Below are 13,797 nucleotides of genomic sequence, written 5' to 3'. Positions count from 1 at the left end.
CTAGATTTCATTTTGCACTTCTGAGGCAATTAAACAGTTTTGCCTGACAACTGGGAATCCTTGGACTGGCTTAGGTGAGAGACTGGATTCCAAAATGTATCTGTTGAGCTTCACAGCTGACACAAGGAGAATTACATATCCAGGGACAGGAGGAGGGACGGGGTACAACCCAGAACAGGACTATCGTTTTCCACTCAAATCAGTGTTAAACTTCATCCATAGATCCATGCTGTTCTCTGTTTGAGAGCACTCAGGAGTTGGAGGAAGCTTTACAAAAGGATTTGAGGTTGAACTCAAAGACTGAGGCTCCTCTAAGCAAGTTTTAGGTACTGAAGTGCAAGACTGCAATTCTGAAAAGATTTGCTACTTTGTTCTCTAATCCAGGAGGTGCCCTAGCTTTTTCCTCATCTCCATGCTCCCAAACGTAAGGCACTTTAATAAATATATTGTAATGAAATATCACATCTGTCTGTTTACACATGATATGTGAATGTGACTGATAAAGTCCTATTGCACATGTGCCAGCAGTTTATAGCACAGTTAGTCAGAGAAGAGTTGAAAATCAAGAAAAAGGAACATTTCCAGGCAGAGGAGGAAATGGGTGGGACAAGATGAACAAGAGAACAGGCCTAATCTGCCTTCCCCCACTAAAAACATGCATATATAAGTAGTGAAGGAGAGATTTCCCTTGCTCCCTGGCTGTCATTCATTCTCTGCTTTTCCCTGGGGACAACACAGCATCCCTCCAAGATGTGGGCAAAGGTACTGTCTTGTTTCTTTGTGATGTAAGATGAACTTGTCTGTTTAAGTATTTGTATCCTCACTTGTACATTTATCAGCAGCTGTGCATCATGCTGTGGGATACATGGCTCACCTGCTTTAAGTGTCCTGCCCTCCTTGAGGTGGCCTTAATGCTTTTGTGCAGAGCTCACTGAGAACCCAGCTGAAATAATCACAGAATCATTTGAATTGGAGGGGACCCTTAAAGGTCACCCAGTCCAACTCTCCTGAAGCAAACAGGGAAATCTACAGCTGCATCAGGTTGCTGTCCCATCGGGACAGACTCTTCAGCAGGGTCTGTGGCAAGAGACAAGGGGAAATGGTTTCAAACTAAAAGAAGGGAGATTTTGACTGGAGACAAGAAGTTTTTTTTTATAATAAGGGCACTGGAACAGGTTACCCAGAGAGGTGGGTGGATGCCCTGTCCTTGGAGACATTCGAAGTCTGGCTGGATGGGGTTCTGAGCAACTTGATGGAGCTGTAGGAGTCCAACCAGGGGAGTTGGATTAGATGACATTTAAAAGTCCCTTCCGACTCAAACAATTCTTTGATTCTGTGATCTTCCTTTGGAGAAAAGCTAGAACTGTGGCTTATCTGGAGTTCAGTGGAAGCAGGCAAGTGCAAAATAGAACTGCCAGGTCCCATCTCCTCCTGACTCCCAAGCTCAGCAAAACTTGGGATAGGGATTCTGCTTCTCCTGGAAGTTAAATCTTGCTGCTTTAAGTGCTAGTGGCTGCGCTGGCCAGAACTGCCACATTCCCGCTGATTTCAGTTGCAATGAAAAGGTGCTATGGAAAGCCAGGTGGCTTTTGTTTGTGTTTCTTTATATGTAATGCATCTATGTGCGTGTGTGTATACACACAGATATATGTATCTTGCAAAGTTACATCACCTGCAGTACTCAGCCTCAGAGACTTACGGAAGAAGCAGCAGAAATAGAGAACAGATGAAGACATCAAAGAAAGTGAAACCAACATATAAATAACAACATAGCATTTCTGGGAATAAAAAAGGGAAGAATTCAGATTTTGCTGATGAAATTCATGTAAGCAGGGACAGGATGACAAAAATGGCCAGCTAACCCTAGACTGAAAGAAAAAAGAAAGAAGGACATTTAATATTTTTTTCTTCTCTCAGACGATTACAGAAAATTTTGCCAATGTGATTCATGGTTTGAATAAAAACCACCTGACAGATCTGGTCATTCAGAGAAGCAAGCGAATGATTCTGGATACCCTTGGAGTAGGACTTCTGGGTACCAGCACCGACACCTGCCAGAAAGTCAAACAGTACAGCAAGGTAAGAGGTTTAGTATTCATAGCACACACTAAGGTTTACCTATGAGAAGCAATGGAAAGGGGAACACTTTGCAATGGCAGTGAAATTCTTTTGGAGATAGAAATAGAGACATAGTGTTCTTCCCATTGGAAATAGGGAAACTATATTGCTGAAGTTACTTCTAACTTTGGATGGGCAAAGGGCTGTGTAACAGACAGTACGCTAAGACTGCCAGACACAAGCAGAACACAGTTGATTATGAATCCCTTCCTTTCACCTATGAGATTTCATTAAAAGCATCAGCATAGGAAACATTACTTAGCACTGGACTTTCCAGCATGAAGAATGGTTACATGGATGAAAAATTAGTATCAGGTTATTTCCAGTCCATGAAACATAACTGCTATCTGAGGTACATTGGTCATGTTTCTCCTACAGTCCTGTTCTGTTTAAATTAAAGGAATACTTGACCTCAAGGACAACCAACATAGGCTCACATCAGTGAGGGGGAGTTTAGCTTTCTGTTTTACTGGTAATACCTGGCTAGCTGGACTCGGGCTACACAACACTCTGTGCCAGTAAGGATCCCTGCACTGATATCCCCATTCCCAATCTGTGCCAGTTAGCCCTTTATTTAATTTCATAAAGAGCTCTTTGTTAGGTAAGAGATCTGCACATCAAAAAGACAGTAACAGTGCCATTTAAAGCATGGGGGTGCTAGCATCAGGAGGCAATATTTCATCTACCCACAGTCTACTAAGACATGGAAAAACATAACCTTTACCTGGAGATCTTCCCCAACAAAATGATGACAACTCTGAGGAAATGCCTCTGAGTGATGAGGAGGAACACTAATGGCCAGAGGTTTTGTGAAGGTACTGAATGGTTAGGTCCATAGTGTTGGCCTGCCCCCAGACAGGAGTCAGCAGGAAACAGACTTTCTTTTCACACTTTCCAATAGAATCATATTTTTCCTATGAAAGGAAATAGTTGAGTCTCAAGTGGGCAGGACTTGATCTCTGTGCACATTTATCCTTGGGTTCAGTATTTTGAATTAATTGATGTCAATTTGTTCCAGATCTACAGCTCAGATATATCCAGCACCATCTGGGGCCACTTGGATTTCCGACTGCCTCCTCTGTATGCAGCTTTTGTAAATGGAGTGGCTGTAAGGGATGCTCTTTTACTTGCTCTTAAATCACACTAATTGATTGCATTTTCACTCAAAAGAACAGAATGCTCCTAAAAACATAGTTTACTTTTTTTCTTGTTCCTGAAGCCTCCTACAAAACTTCATTACTCTGTTCTCCTGATGTGCTTTAACTTTCTTCCTAATTTAGATCAGGCTGCGTCCCTTTAATCTGAGACTTGGAACTGATTTTATAGGTCAGAACTCTACAGCTTCTTGCAGGATGGCTACAGCAACTGCGTAACAAAGAGATTTCACCAGATTTTGCTCCAGCTGCCTAAGTACAGTTGCAGGAAAACACAGATACAGACATACACATATATACATACACACAGCTGGCATCAGGATTCTTCAAGGCAGGAATTGTGTTTTCCTCTGCTTATCCAGAAGGCATTCCTCAGCAGCCTGACGCAGTTTGACAGAAGTGTGTATGCCCAGCATTACAGGACAAGATCTGAGCACAGGGGAGCACTGACACCTTTCCAGCTCGCACATTTCTGAAGGAAGACATGAGTGAATAGACGTGAAAGTTCAGCTTTTGAGGTGTTATTAAAAATACTGTTCCTGATGCTCTCTATTCCCTGGGACTTCTGGTAATGCCTAAAGCTGGGCTCTGGGTATGGGAAAGAGAAGGCATCACCACATACTCATAAGGGCTAGGCAGCTCTTTCCAGTTTTAAGACCATAGCTTTCTTGGACTTTTCTTGCTATAGTTTTAAGGGTGTAAGCCCCAATACCAGCATCAGTTGTAGAGCAGGGGAAGTCATTTAATCGTGTTTATATACTGTTATGAGGGAAGTGAAAACTCACCACTGGACCCAGAACTGCTGCTTTTATTGTACCATGTAATTAAAGTAGCAAAAAGCACATTGTAGAAAAGAAGAATCATTGCCAAACTGATTTTAGACCAGTGCAAGTAGAGTTACAATTACACACCATTGAGACAAGCTTTATATTGTATTTACATGTCATGTTGAGTGATAATGGGAGCAAAGGACTTAGAAGAAAGACCTTTTAAGTTTTGCTTTCTTAGATTTTAAGGAAATCTAGTTCTTCAGCCTTTTTTACACCAGCTACAGTACTTTCATTTGACTGAACCAATCTTGCCCAGTCAGAGTTTAATTCTAATGACAAATCATGGCTTCTCTTTTTGTTAGGTGCACTCCATGGATTTTGATGACACATGGCATCCTGCCACGCACCCATCTGGGGCTGTGCTCCCTGCTGTGATGGCTCTCTCTGAGGCCTTTCCTCAGAATAAAAAAATCTCAGGTCTTGACCTGCTCTTAGCTTTCAATGTGGGAATTGAGGTGCAAGGCAGGTTGTTACGCTTTTCCAGTGAAGCCAGGAATATTCCCAGAAGGTATGTAAAAATGCTTCTAGTTGTAAGTTGAGTGGAAATGTTAATATTTTTAATTAAATGCCAGTTAAAATACAAATGGCATGGGTAATTGTATTTTCTGTTCTTTGTCCAGCAATTTAGGAAAACTTCAAGTGAATCTTAAATATAAATATGTTTACTTGATTCCACACTGCTTGGTGAATAGATTTCTTTTTAAGAGCATCTATCAGTTTACAAGAAAGTGTTGATGATCTCTCTATTAATTAGATCAACAGCAAAAGGGCAACACTGAACAGCACAGGTCTCAAGCTCTTGAGGACAAGGACAACCACACCTTCCTTGCTCGTTCTCAGCATAATGGAGTCAACTGTACTGAGTTCAGAGCAGAGCCAGAGGACACAGGGTGTGTTTAGGAAATACTCATGAGGCATAGGATGGACTAGATGTCTTCTTGCTGTCTTGTGCATTTTCCTTCTACTGGTTTTGCAAAACTAGTTCAGAATAACAAAACGTGCATCCTCCAGTATGTATAATTTTCAGACAATTAAAAACTGTAACACTTTTGCCATTATTGTGTTCTGTATGCCTTGAATGATAAGCAATTCTAGTTTTTCAGTTGCTTTCTGGGGAGGCCTCTATTAAAAGAGGTGTTATTCCAGTTTAACTTGTTCCTGGAGAAAAGCAAAAATTTCTTCCATTAGGACTACCGGTAAAATTTGAATGCATGTTTCTTACAGTCCAATCCACAGCAGTAAAGGGAAATTGAAGCTTGAATGTGTAATGAATCCGAGTAACTTTCTGAACTACAGTAATGAAGAGATTTTGTTTTTTCAGGTTTCACCCACCAACAGTAGTTGGTCCAATGGGGAGTGCAGCAGCTTGCGCAAAACTGCTAGCTCTTAACCAAATGAAATGTAAAAACTCCTTGGCTATTGCTGCTTCCTATGCAGGTGCCCCACTAGCTAATGCAGCAACTCAAACGAAGCCCGTGCACATTGGCAATGCTGCCAAGCATGGACTGGAAGCGGCTTGCTTAGCATCACAGGGTCTTCAAGGAAACAATCAGATCTTGGACATTGAGTCAGGGATAGGTGCCTTTTATACAGATTACAACCCACAGACTCTGCCAACTTTGCAATCATATCCCTGGCTGTTGGACCAGCAAGATGTGGCCATCAAACGCTTTCCTGCTCATCTTGGAACACACTGGGTGGCTGATGCAGCATCTTCTGTAAGGAGGAAGCTTGTTGAAAACAGTGACATATTGCTTATCCTTGATAAAATTGAGAAAGTTATTGTAAAAGTCCCAGAGGTCAAATATGTGAATAGACCCTGCCCTAATTCAGAACATGAAGCTCGACACTCCTTTCAGTTTGTTGCCTGCTCTGCTTTGCTGGATGGCAGCATGTCCATCCAGTCCTTTGCCAGTGAGAACATTCACCGGCCAGCCTTACAGGAGCTCCTCTGCAAAACACAGCTAGAGCACCCTTCTGATAACAAACCCAGCTTTGAGAGTCTTTATTGCGAAGTGACTGTTGTGCTTCGGGATGGCAACGCGATTAGTGACCGCTGCAACACGTTCTATGGACACTGGAGGAAACCTCTGACAGAGCAAGATGTGGAGAAAAAATTTCGGTCCAACGCTTCTGAAGTCCTTCCTGCAGAAGCCATAGAAGGCATTATAGAGACTGTGTACAATCTGGAAAAAGTAGAGGACTGTTCTGTATTAAACATGTTTTTGTCAGGACAGTCAGCTAGAGTACTTCCAGAGAGGCTGCACTTCAAACATTCCAACTCATAAAGCAAACAAACTTCAGGAAAAGGTCTTATTTAATGACCAAAGCACCAAGTAAATAATTTAGAGATAGCATGCATAGTTCAGTCAGAAGAGTTGAAGATTACTTCAGCTATCTTTATATGCTTATACTGCTAAAGGTAGAGCAAAGCCAGCATGCTGCACAAAAAAAATTCCTTCCTCTTCTGACAAAAACGTCTGCATGTTCTGCTTCTACTTAATCACTTCATGAAGGAAATTTAAATTCGTGGAAATGCTGCTGTGAGAAACAAGACTATGAAGACAGAAAATAGAAGCCTTTACATATATATTGCTGCACATTTAGTTATACAGCCTTCTTGAAGAGGCCACCTGCTATGCCACAGCTTTGGTGTGTGCGCTAAAAGAAATAGCACTTAACACTCCAAAAGACATCAGGCTTCACTGTGGAGAATGGCATTCTGGAACTAGGGTGCAGAGCAAGAGGGACAACTCCTAGACCTAAAAGCATTATTTCCCAGCCCCATCTTCTTGGTGCTTCATAGTATGCGTTTATTACTGCCATGTTCCCACTTCAATTACAAGGCGCTGGCTTAGGAAGAAATTCAGCCCCATTTTCCCCAGCAGCAGCCAAAGAGATGACCAGACACTTTTAAGGAAAATATGTGCTTAGGCTGCAGGGTATTTATATATGGTAGGCAAGAAAGATTTTAAGATGAGCTAGGTTATGATAGTCCTATAATTTTTGATTGCATAAATGCAAGTGTAGTCCTGCTAAAAGACATACCACACTCTTGTGAATGGTTGAAAGTTAAACAAAAACTGTTTCTGCCATGCTGAGTTTGCTGTTTATGACAGTGCTCTCTTTCTGGCTTTCATAACCATTCCACACTGATCAGGATGCCATGTTCAGATTACTACAGACATTGCAAAGCATGGGCTACAGTACATTAGTTACTATAGACTGAGAGCTGTATGTATCAGAACACTTCATGTACTGAGACCACCAAGTGTCCTTAGGAACTGTCACCTTAACTTGACAGCCAGAACCATTCCCTCAAGTCTTGCCATTTGTCTTAAAATGTATAAAATGTATGTACAAAAACTAAAATCACAAAATAAAACTGATTTTAGTAAATGAACCCTGAATTATTTATTATTTTTTTATTATTTTCCACATGGAAAGTATTAATCTGTACTTAAGCCTCTGTCTCTTGGTTTATAAAGTTAAGTTGTTTTTTGCTAAACTTTTTTCTTTATCCCTTTTGATTAGAAAGCAAAACTGAATTACTGATCTATGCTGAAGATATACATTGAGACACACAGACATTTCTAGCCATGTAATTATACCTGGGTAATGTCAAATATAAGTTATTGACAGTGAGTGTTGTGATTAAACCCCACTGGATGAGGAAAGTGCCTGTATTACCTTATCACAACTGAATACATTTGGATCCATAAAAATAAAATAATAAACACAGTTCCAATGCATCTTTTCTATGTTAAAGGTAAAACAAATAAGATAAATTTGGCAGTAACTATTTAATAAATTTCAGGTTAAGAAAGAAAAACACCAAAAACACCAAGACCTGTTGATAGCTGCATTATTTTATTAATACCATCAAAAGTAGCTAAATGTTTATGCTTTGCTAAATTGATTTCCTCACAGAAGTCTGTATGCTCCCCATCAGGCAAGTTTCAGGACTTCCTCCACCATTGTTCCAATTCCATCAAAGATCTCATGCAGAGGAGCCTTGCACATGAACGCACAGGTAGTAACTATTTTATTGGCTTTATCCACGTGGGATTCACTGACATCTTTGCAAATGTGCTTACATCCAAGCTCTGCTATTGCAGATGCAGTTTCACTATCAGGATATCTGTAAACGAAAAAGATTGTAATAACCATAAAAAGAGATGATACAGCCATAAAATTGTGCCAATAACTTGAATGAGAAAACAAGAATATTTAAGTGGTTTTACAGCTGACCATGACAAGGGACTAAAACAGTCTTCCACTGTCAGATCATCTCTATTTCCCACAGCAACTGATCCAGTATCTTTGAAAACAGCTCAGATGCAGTCATGGCATGCCACAAGGTACAACTCTGTTTAACAGTCTTTCAGTGTGTTTATAATGTGATATCAAGTGCAGCAATAACTGATCCACAATATTTTTCTGAGATGCTAGATGAACTTGCAGACACATTAGACCTTATCCAGCACCTCCATATAAAGTCTTCCACTGACATTCTGCAGTGAGTTTGATTTTCTGGAGACAAGGCAGGAACAGGGGGAAAAACTTATCACTGCTGATAAAATTTCTGAGTGGAATTTCTTATCAGGAGTTAACAGTCTTTAAAGCAACACCAACTTCTGCCATGGTTCTCACTTGTTTCTCCTGAACTGCCACCAGAAAAACTTCGCTGAAAATCCCCAAGCAGACAAAATCCCACAGGCACAGTTTAAGTGGTCACTCCAATTATCAAGTTTTTGAATGCCACCTGAACAGATATCTATCCTTCGCTTGCACATTTGTAAAGTGAACCACAGTCTTTGGAAGTATTCAAGCGAGATACAGAATTTACTTTCTTAATATGAACTACAATGAATGCAGCAAAAGGTAGAGGAGGAAGAAAAAAGATCCCTCTGTTCAGCCAATTTCAGAACTGACAAACAATACTTGCAGCAACTCATTAGCACCCACACTGAACAGTAAAGTCTGTGCAGGAACCTGAGCTTTCGGTGGCTCGCAGACAGATGGTTTAAGCAAAAGACAGGGTTCTATTTTTCATATTTTCTTTAATTGTAGTGTGGATGTTGCTATCATAGGGAAAAATCACAAACCAACGTGTTTCTGAATTCAGGGATGAACAGTCCCAACTCTGTAGAGCATAAGAAGTGCACCGGCCATAAGAGGTGCGTCAACAATTGCTACACAAGTGGAAGTTTAAAATGAGCAAAATGCCACTAAGAAATAATTATTTAAGAGCTACTGATTCCAGGAGTCTCAGCCCTTTGCACAGAAGACTGGCCACTTTATGATCTTAATTCCCACACAAATTAATTTCGTTTCCTTCTTACCTTCCATCTACGTTTTTATCTTGGCCGACTGTGACCTCACAACCAGGAAAGGCTTTAGCTGCCAGGACAGGTGATATACAGCACAACCCGATGGGCTTTTTAGCACTGTGGAAAGCTTGGAGAGTGGAGTTCACGTGTTCGTTGATGGTGCAGTTCTTGCCATCTACAGCCCAGGAACACAGGTTCTTTGCCACACCAAATCCACCTCGAAACAAACACACACTGAAATGCAAGGCACTGCTAAAAGCCATTAAATTCAACATGAGAAAGATTTCTCCTTTTTTGTAATGTTATCAAAGCATACATAGGACCTTCAAATTCCCATACTAAAAGATCTTAGGTATATGAAACATAAACTTCTAAAATTATAAACCTGTTATCTGCACAAAGTACATTCACCATGTACTTTCCACAGGCTAAAAGGCTTCGTATTTCTGCAGTGAGAAACAGAGACACCACACATCACAGATTTGTTTACTAGACACTGGAAAAACTGGACCATCCGATGCGCACTCCTCAATGACCAAGAGAGGGATCAGAGGAAAGACCAACAGTGGTTTATTGTTGGCAAGCACAGAATGCAGAATTAATGCACACAGTGGTTTGCCCTTCCACAGTAATTTAAGTCACAAGGTTTAGCTCAGTACTTAGACAGTTAGAGGAGACCTTCCCATCTCTAGAACTCTCAGAAGTTAAAGAAAATAAAACAAAGTTAACACAATAAGAACAAAACAGATCATTCATAAAAAAGTATTTTAATGTGTGATATTCTGAAACATGACACTTGTGAACAATAATTTCCTATTAAAAATAATGTTTCTGCAAGTTAGTTATAACAAACCATTACTTGCATTTAGCCATCATTCAGCTGTACAGACTACATTTTGCAGCACAAACTTGCCAGACTGCAGCACAATTTGCTAGATATAGAGCTATCAGAACAATCACACAAAGGGTAGCCATCCATTACATTTGGTTCCTTATGCATAACACACACAGCATCAACTTTCCTACAACAAACACACACAGTATTCCAGGAAAATTTCAAGGGAGAGCAGGAAGAAGTTTTGCATTTTTAGTATTTGTGTCTTCCCTCCATCCCCTTGTCCTCTTCTGAATGTTATCTGGAATCTCTGAAGTGAGGTTTTAATTTTCAAACTTAATAGCGCTTATCTGCCTGTAACAGTTATTGCTGCAACACCCCAACTCCCCTGAGCCTAGGTTATAATAGAGCATGAAATTAATGTGGAAAATATTTGCTAGCCTCTACTCCCAGTTCTCTACTCCTGATGTCACTGATCCATTATAGCTGGGGAAGTGACTCCCCAGCGCTATCCACGCACTCCCTCTGCCGGCCTCACTACAGAAGGCAGTGTAACTATTTCAGTCAGAATTTAGGCACAGTTGTGAAGACAACATTTAAGAAAGTCATGGATATTCTGGAAAGTGATTTTGAGCAAGTCAGTTTCCTCATTATGCTTCAGTTTCTTCATTCCTTACTTCCCACCTCAAGTTCTCATCTACAAGAAAGTACCAAAGGCTTGACAATTTTTCAGAAATAAGGAACAGTGTGATGTATGAAGAACACTGTGGCATTTTATATTAATGAACTGTATCACAGAATCACAGAATATCCTGAGTTGGAAAAGACCCATAAAGATCTCCAAGTCCAAGTCCATCTCCAAGATGACATATCAGCCCATGAGCGCTTGCTAACATACCTTCTCGTCGTCAAAAATACAAAGACAAAACCCACATAACTCTCAAATTCAAGAGTATGATTTATTAAATTATGAATTTAATTAACTCTTTGCTAAGTTTTCTGCAATTGAAGAATCACAAATTATTTTATTATAAATGCACTTACCGGGGAAAATAACTGCATCAAATTCACCTACTTTCAGCTCAGCCAAATCCTGGATGTTTCCCCTTGCCAGCCTGGCACTTTCAACTAACACATTTCTCTTCTCATCTGCTGGGCTTCCTTTTAGATGATTGACAACATCCCTTTGCTCAATATTGGGGGCAAATATCTTCACCTGGAATAAAGAAATGAAGCAATTCTGTGTGTGTAAACAGAGACAACAAATGTCACTTAATGAAACGATCTTTTATTTCAAAAGCCCCTTATCATGATGCATGGATTTCACAGGGTGGATCTGTTTCATTAAGTAAATGAAGATTCAGATGATGATCCACTCAGTGTGGATAAACCGAGCCATTCTCCCCATCCTATTCCTAAAGCTTTTTATAGGGAGTGCACTCTTTGGCCAACACTACTCATTTTGGTGGGGATTGCAAGTGACCTAAAGGACTAAGAGAGCACTGTGATTGGTACCACAAGCCTGGATGCACAGCAGAGCCTACAGGAAGGCTGCTCCTAGCATTTATGGGTTCAGAGTGCTAAGGCAGATGTAAAAAGAAAAAAGTTTAGTAGAGAAAGATGCAAATTTTACAAGCATTTCTAACACAGACATGACTCACTTTCCTAGTAGCAGGAAGTAAAAAACAAAACATGGCAGCACACACGTTGGTTAGGTACCAAACTGAAAAACCTCATTAAAAACACAGAGGAAAGCTGACATAGGAGCTGTTCTCACATGTGTTTTGATACTTGCTTTGCAGACATCTCAGTGCTGATAATGTTGTCAATTCAAGGGAGGTGAAGTCGTGCCGAACACGGGGCTTTGTGTGCTTGCAACGGCAGACTGTGGCTGTGGCTCTTTGCAGACAGCCACGTCTTGCTGTCACGAGAAGCCACAGATAGGCCCACTGCGCCGCACTACATCCTGCTCCCAACTTCTCAGAGGGCTCTGAGCTACCTAACAAGTACCAAAAGCCATTCGAAAGCCGAACCCCGACCTGGGGACGGCTACGGACTACCCCCACCTCCATGCCCACGTCTCCCCGCCAAGGAGGGCCCACCCCGGGCACCGCTCGCCCGCAGCCGCCTGAGGCGGAAAGGGCCGCGCCGGGGGGCGACCGCGCTCCTACCTCAGCGCCGCCGCGGCTGAGGTGCACCAGCGTGGCCGAGGCCTCATGAATCTCGCTGCCGTCGAAGACGCCACAGCCGGCCAGCACCACAGCAACCCGCTTGCCCATGGCGGCGTCTGAGACAGAGAGTGGCAGCCAGCCGCAAGGCGGCAGCAGCTCCCAACTCCGCAGCCCACAGGAAGGTGGGGGAGAGGGGGAAGGGATACGGCACTGCGGGGCTGGGGCGGGGCAGCACCGCCCCCGAGGCAGGGTGCAGCCGGGGAGGAGTTCCCGTCACGGCGCGTCGCCATTGCGCCTGTGTTGGCCCGGCCTCCATTTTGTGGTGCTGCGTCAGTTCTCCTTTAGCGTCCGAGGTCTGGTTCTTGCGCCTTGTACGTGTGTTACGCTCGCACTTCCAATACTTGAAGGGAGCGTATAAACAGGAGGGGGAACGGCTGTTTACAAGGGTGGATAGTGATAGGACAAGGGGGGAATGGTTTTAAACTGAGACAGGGGAGGTTTAGGTTAGATAGTAGGAGGAAGCTTTTCACTCAGAGGGTGGTGACACACTGGAACAGGTTGCCCAAGGAAGTGGTGGATGCCCCATCCCTGGAGGCATTCAAGGCCAGGCTGGATGTGGCTGTGGGCAGCTTGGTCTGGTGGCTGGTGACCTGCACATAGCAGGGGGGTGAAAACTTGATGTAATTGTGGTCTTTTTCAACCTAGGCCATTCTATGATTCTGTGATACGATTCTACCCCCTCTGCCTGCAAGATGTAGCTGGAGTAGGGTTTATGTATCATTAAGAAGTGTGGGAAGTCTAGGTGTTCTTTGGTTTTCAAAGGAGCAGGCTTGTCTGTTTCAGGTTTCATTTCTCTTCTGGCCTGCTTACATGGAGGAGCAGCAGCCACCCAGCTGAAGCCGGGAACATGTGTGTCCTGTGGATTTTTGTGACTGTTGTTCCAAAAGATTCATTTCCCCTTGCCGCAGACACGCCACCATTTCAGGATCCCTCATTGCAGGGGCTAGCGATCTCTCCTTGCTCTACCCGCAATCTCTCCTCGCTAGGACCGTTACAACACAGACACCAATGTGGGGGATACTGCAAAATGGCGATTATTGAAATTCAGCAGTATCTTATATACCCTCCCAAGTCCACTTGTCAGAATCTTATTGGTGGGTATCAGTCCAGGCTGCCCAGCACCAGTCCTACCATTGGCCCTTCATTGTTACATTGTTCCATGGTGGTCATCTCCAGGTGGCGGCCATCTTCTTGTTCCTTATCTTTGTCCTTCAGCTCCTTCTTCCTCCTTTAGTTTCTTCCTCAAGGCCAATGGACGTACTGTTCCAAGCACGTACCACAATGCTGAATGACTCC

The 13,797-nt window shown here is 42.4% G+C and overlaps 2 protein-coding genes across 2 annotated transcripts; one reads left to right on the top strand and one right to left on the bottom strand.

The window, feature by feature from the left end:
• Nucleotides 1–664: 664 nt before the first annotated feature.
• Nucleotides 665–7,505, top strand: ACOD1 (aconitate decarboxylase 1). Its single transcript, XM_042839248.1, has 5 exons — nt 665–762; nt 1,918–2,079; nt 3,137–3,226; nt 4,405–4,610; nt 5,424–7,505. Exons 1-5 carry the CDS (start codon nt 751–753, stop codon nt 6,388–6,390), a joined length of 1,437 nt encoding a protein of 478 aa, XP_042695182.1. The 5' UTR covers nt 665–750; the 3' UTR covers nt 6,391–7,505.
• A 448-nt stretch (nt 7,506–7,953) lies between these two features.
• On the bottom strand, nt 7,954–12,606 carry LOC122171570 (glutamine amidotransferase-like class 1 domain-containing protein 3A, mitochondrial). The gene is made up of 4 exons (XM_042839249.1): nt 12,442–12,606; nt 11,315–11,486; nt 9,448–9,652; nt 7,954–8,243 (listed from the first exon to the last, which is right to left on the bottom strand). Exons 1-4 carry the CDS (start codon nt 12,547–12,549, stop codon nt 8,051–8,053), a joined length of 678 nt encoding a protein of 225 aa, XP_042695183.1. The 5' UTR covers nt 12,550–12,606; the 3' UTR covers nt 7,954–8,050.
• Between the last annotated feature and the right edge of the window lie 1,191 nt (nt 12,607–13,797).

Source organism: Centrocercus urophasianus, unplaced genomic scaffold (genome assembly GCF_019232065.1).
Source record: "Centrocercus urophasianus isolate 14NV4802_14NV808 unplaced genomic scaffold, USGS_Curo_1.0 seq_9, whole genome shotgun sequence".
NCBI lineage: Eukaryota > Metazoa > Chordata > Aves > Galliformes > Phasianidae > Centrocercus > Centrocercus urophasianus.
Note: the sequence above shows the minus strand (reverse complement) of the source record. Positions and strands in the feature narration are given on the sequence as shown.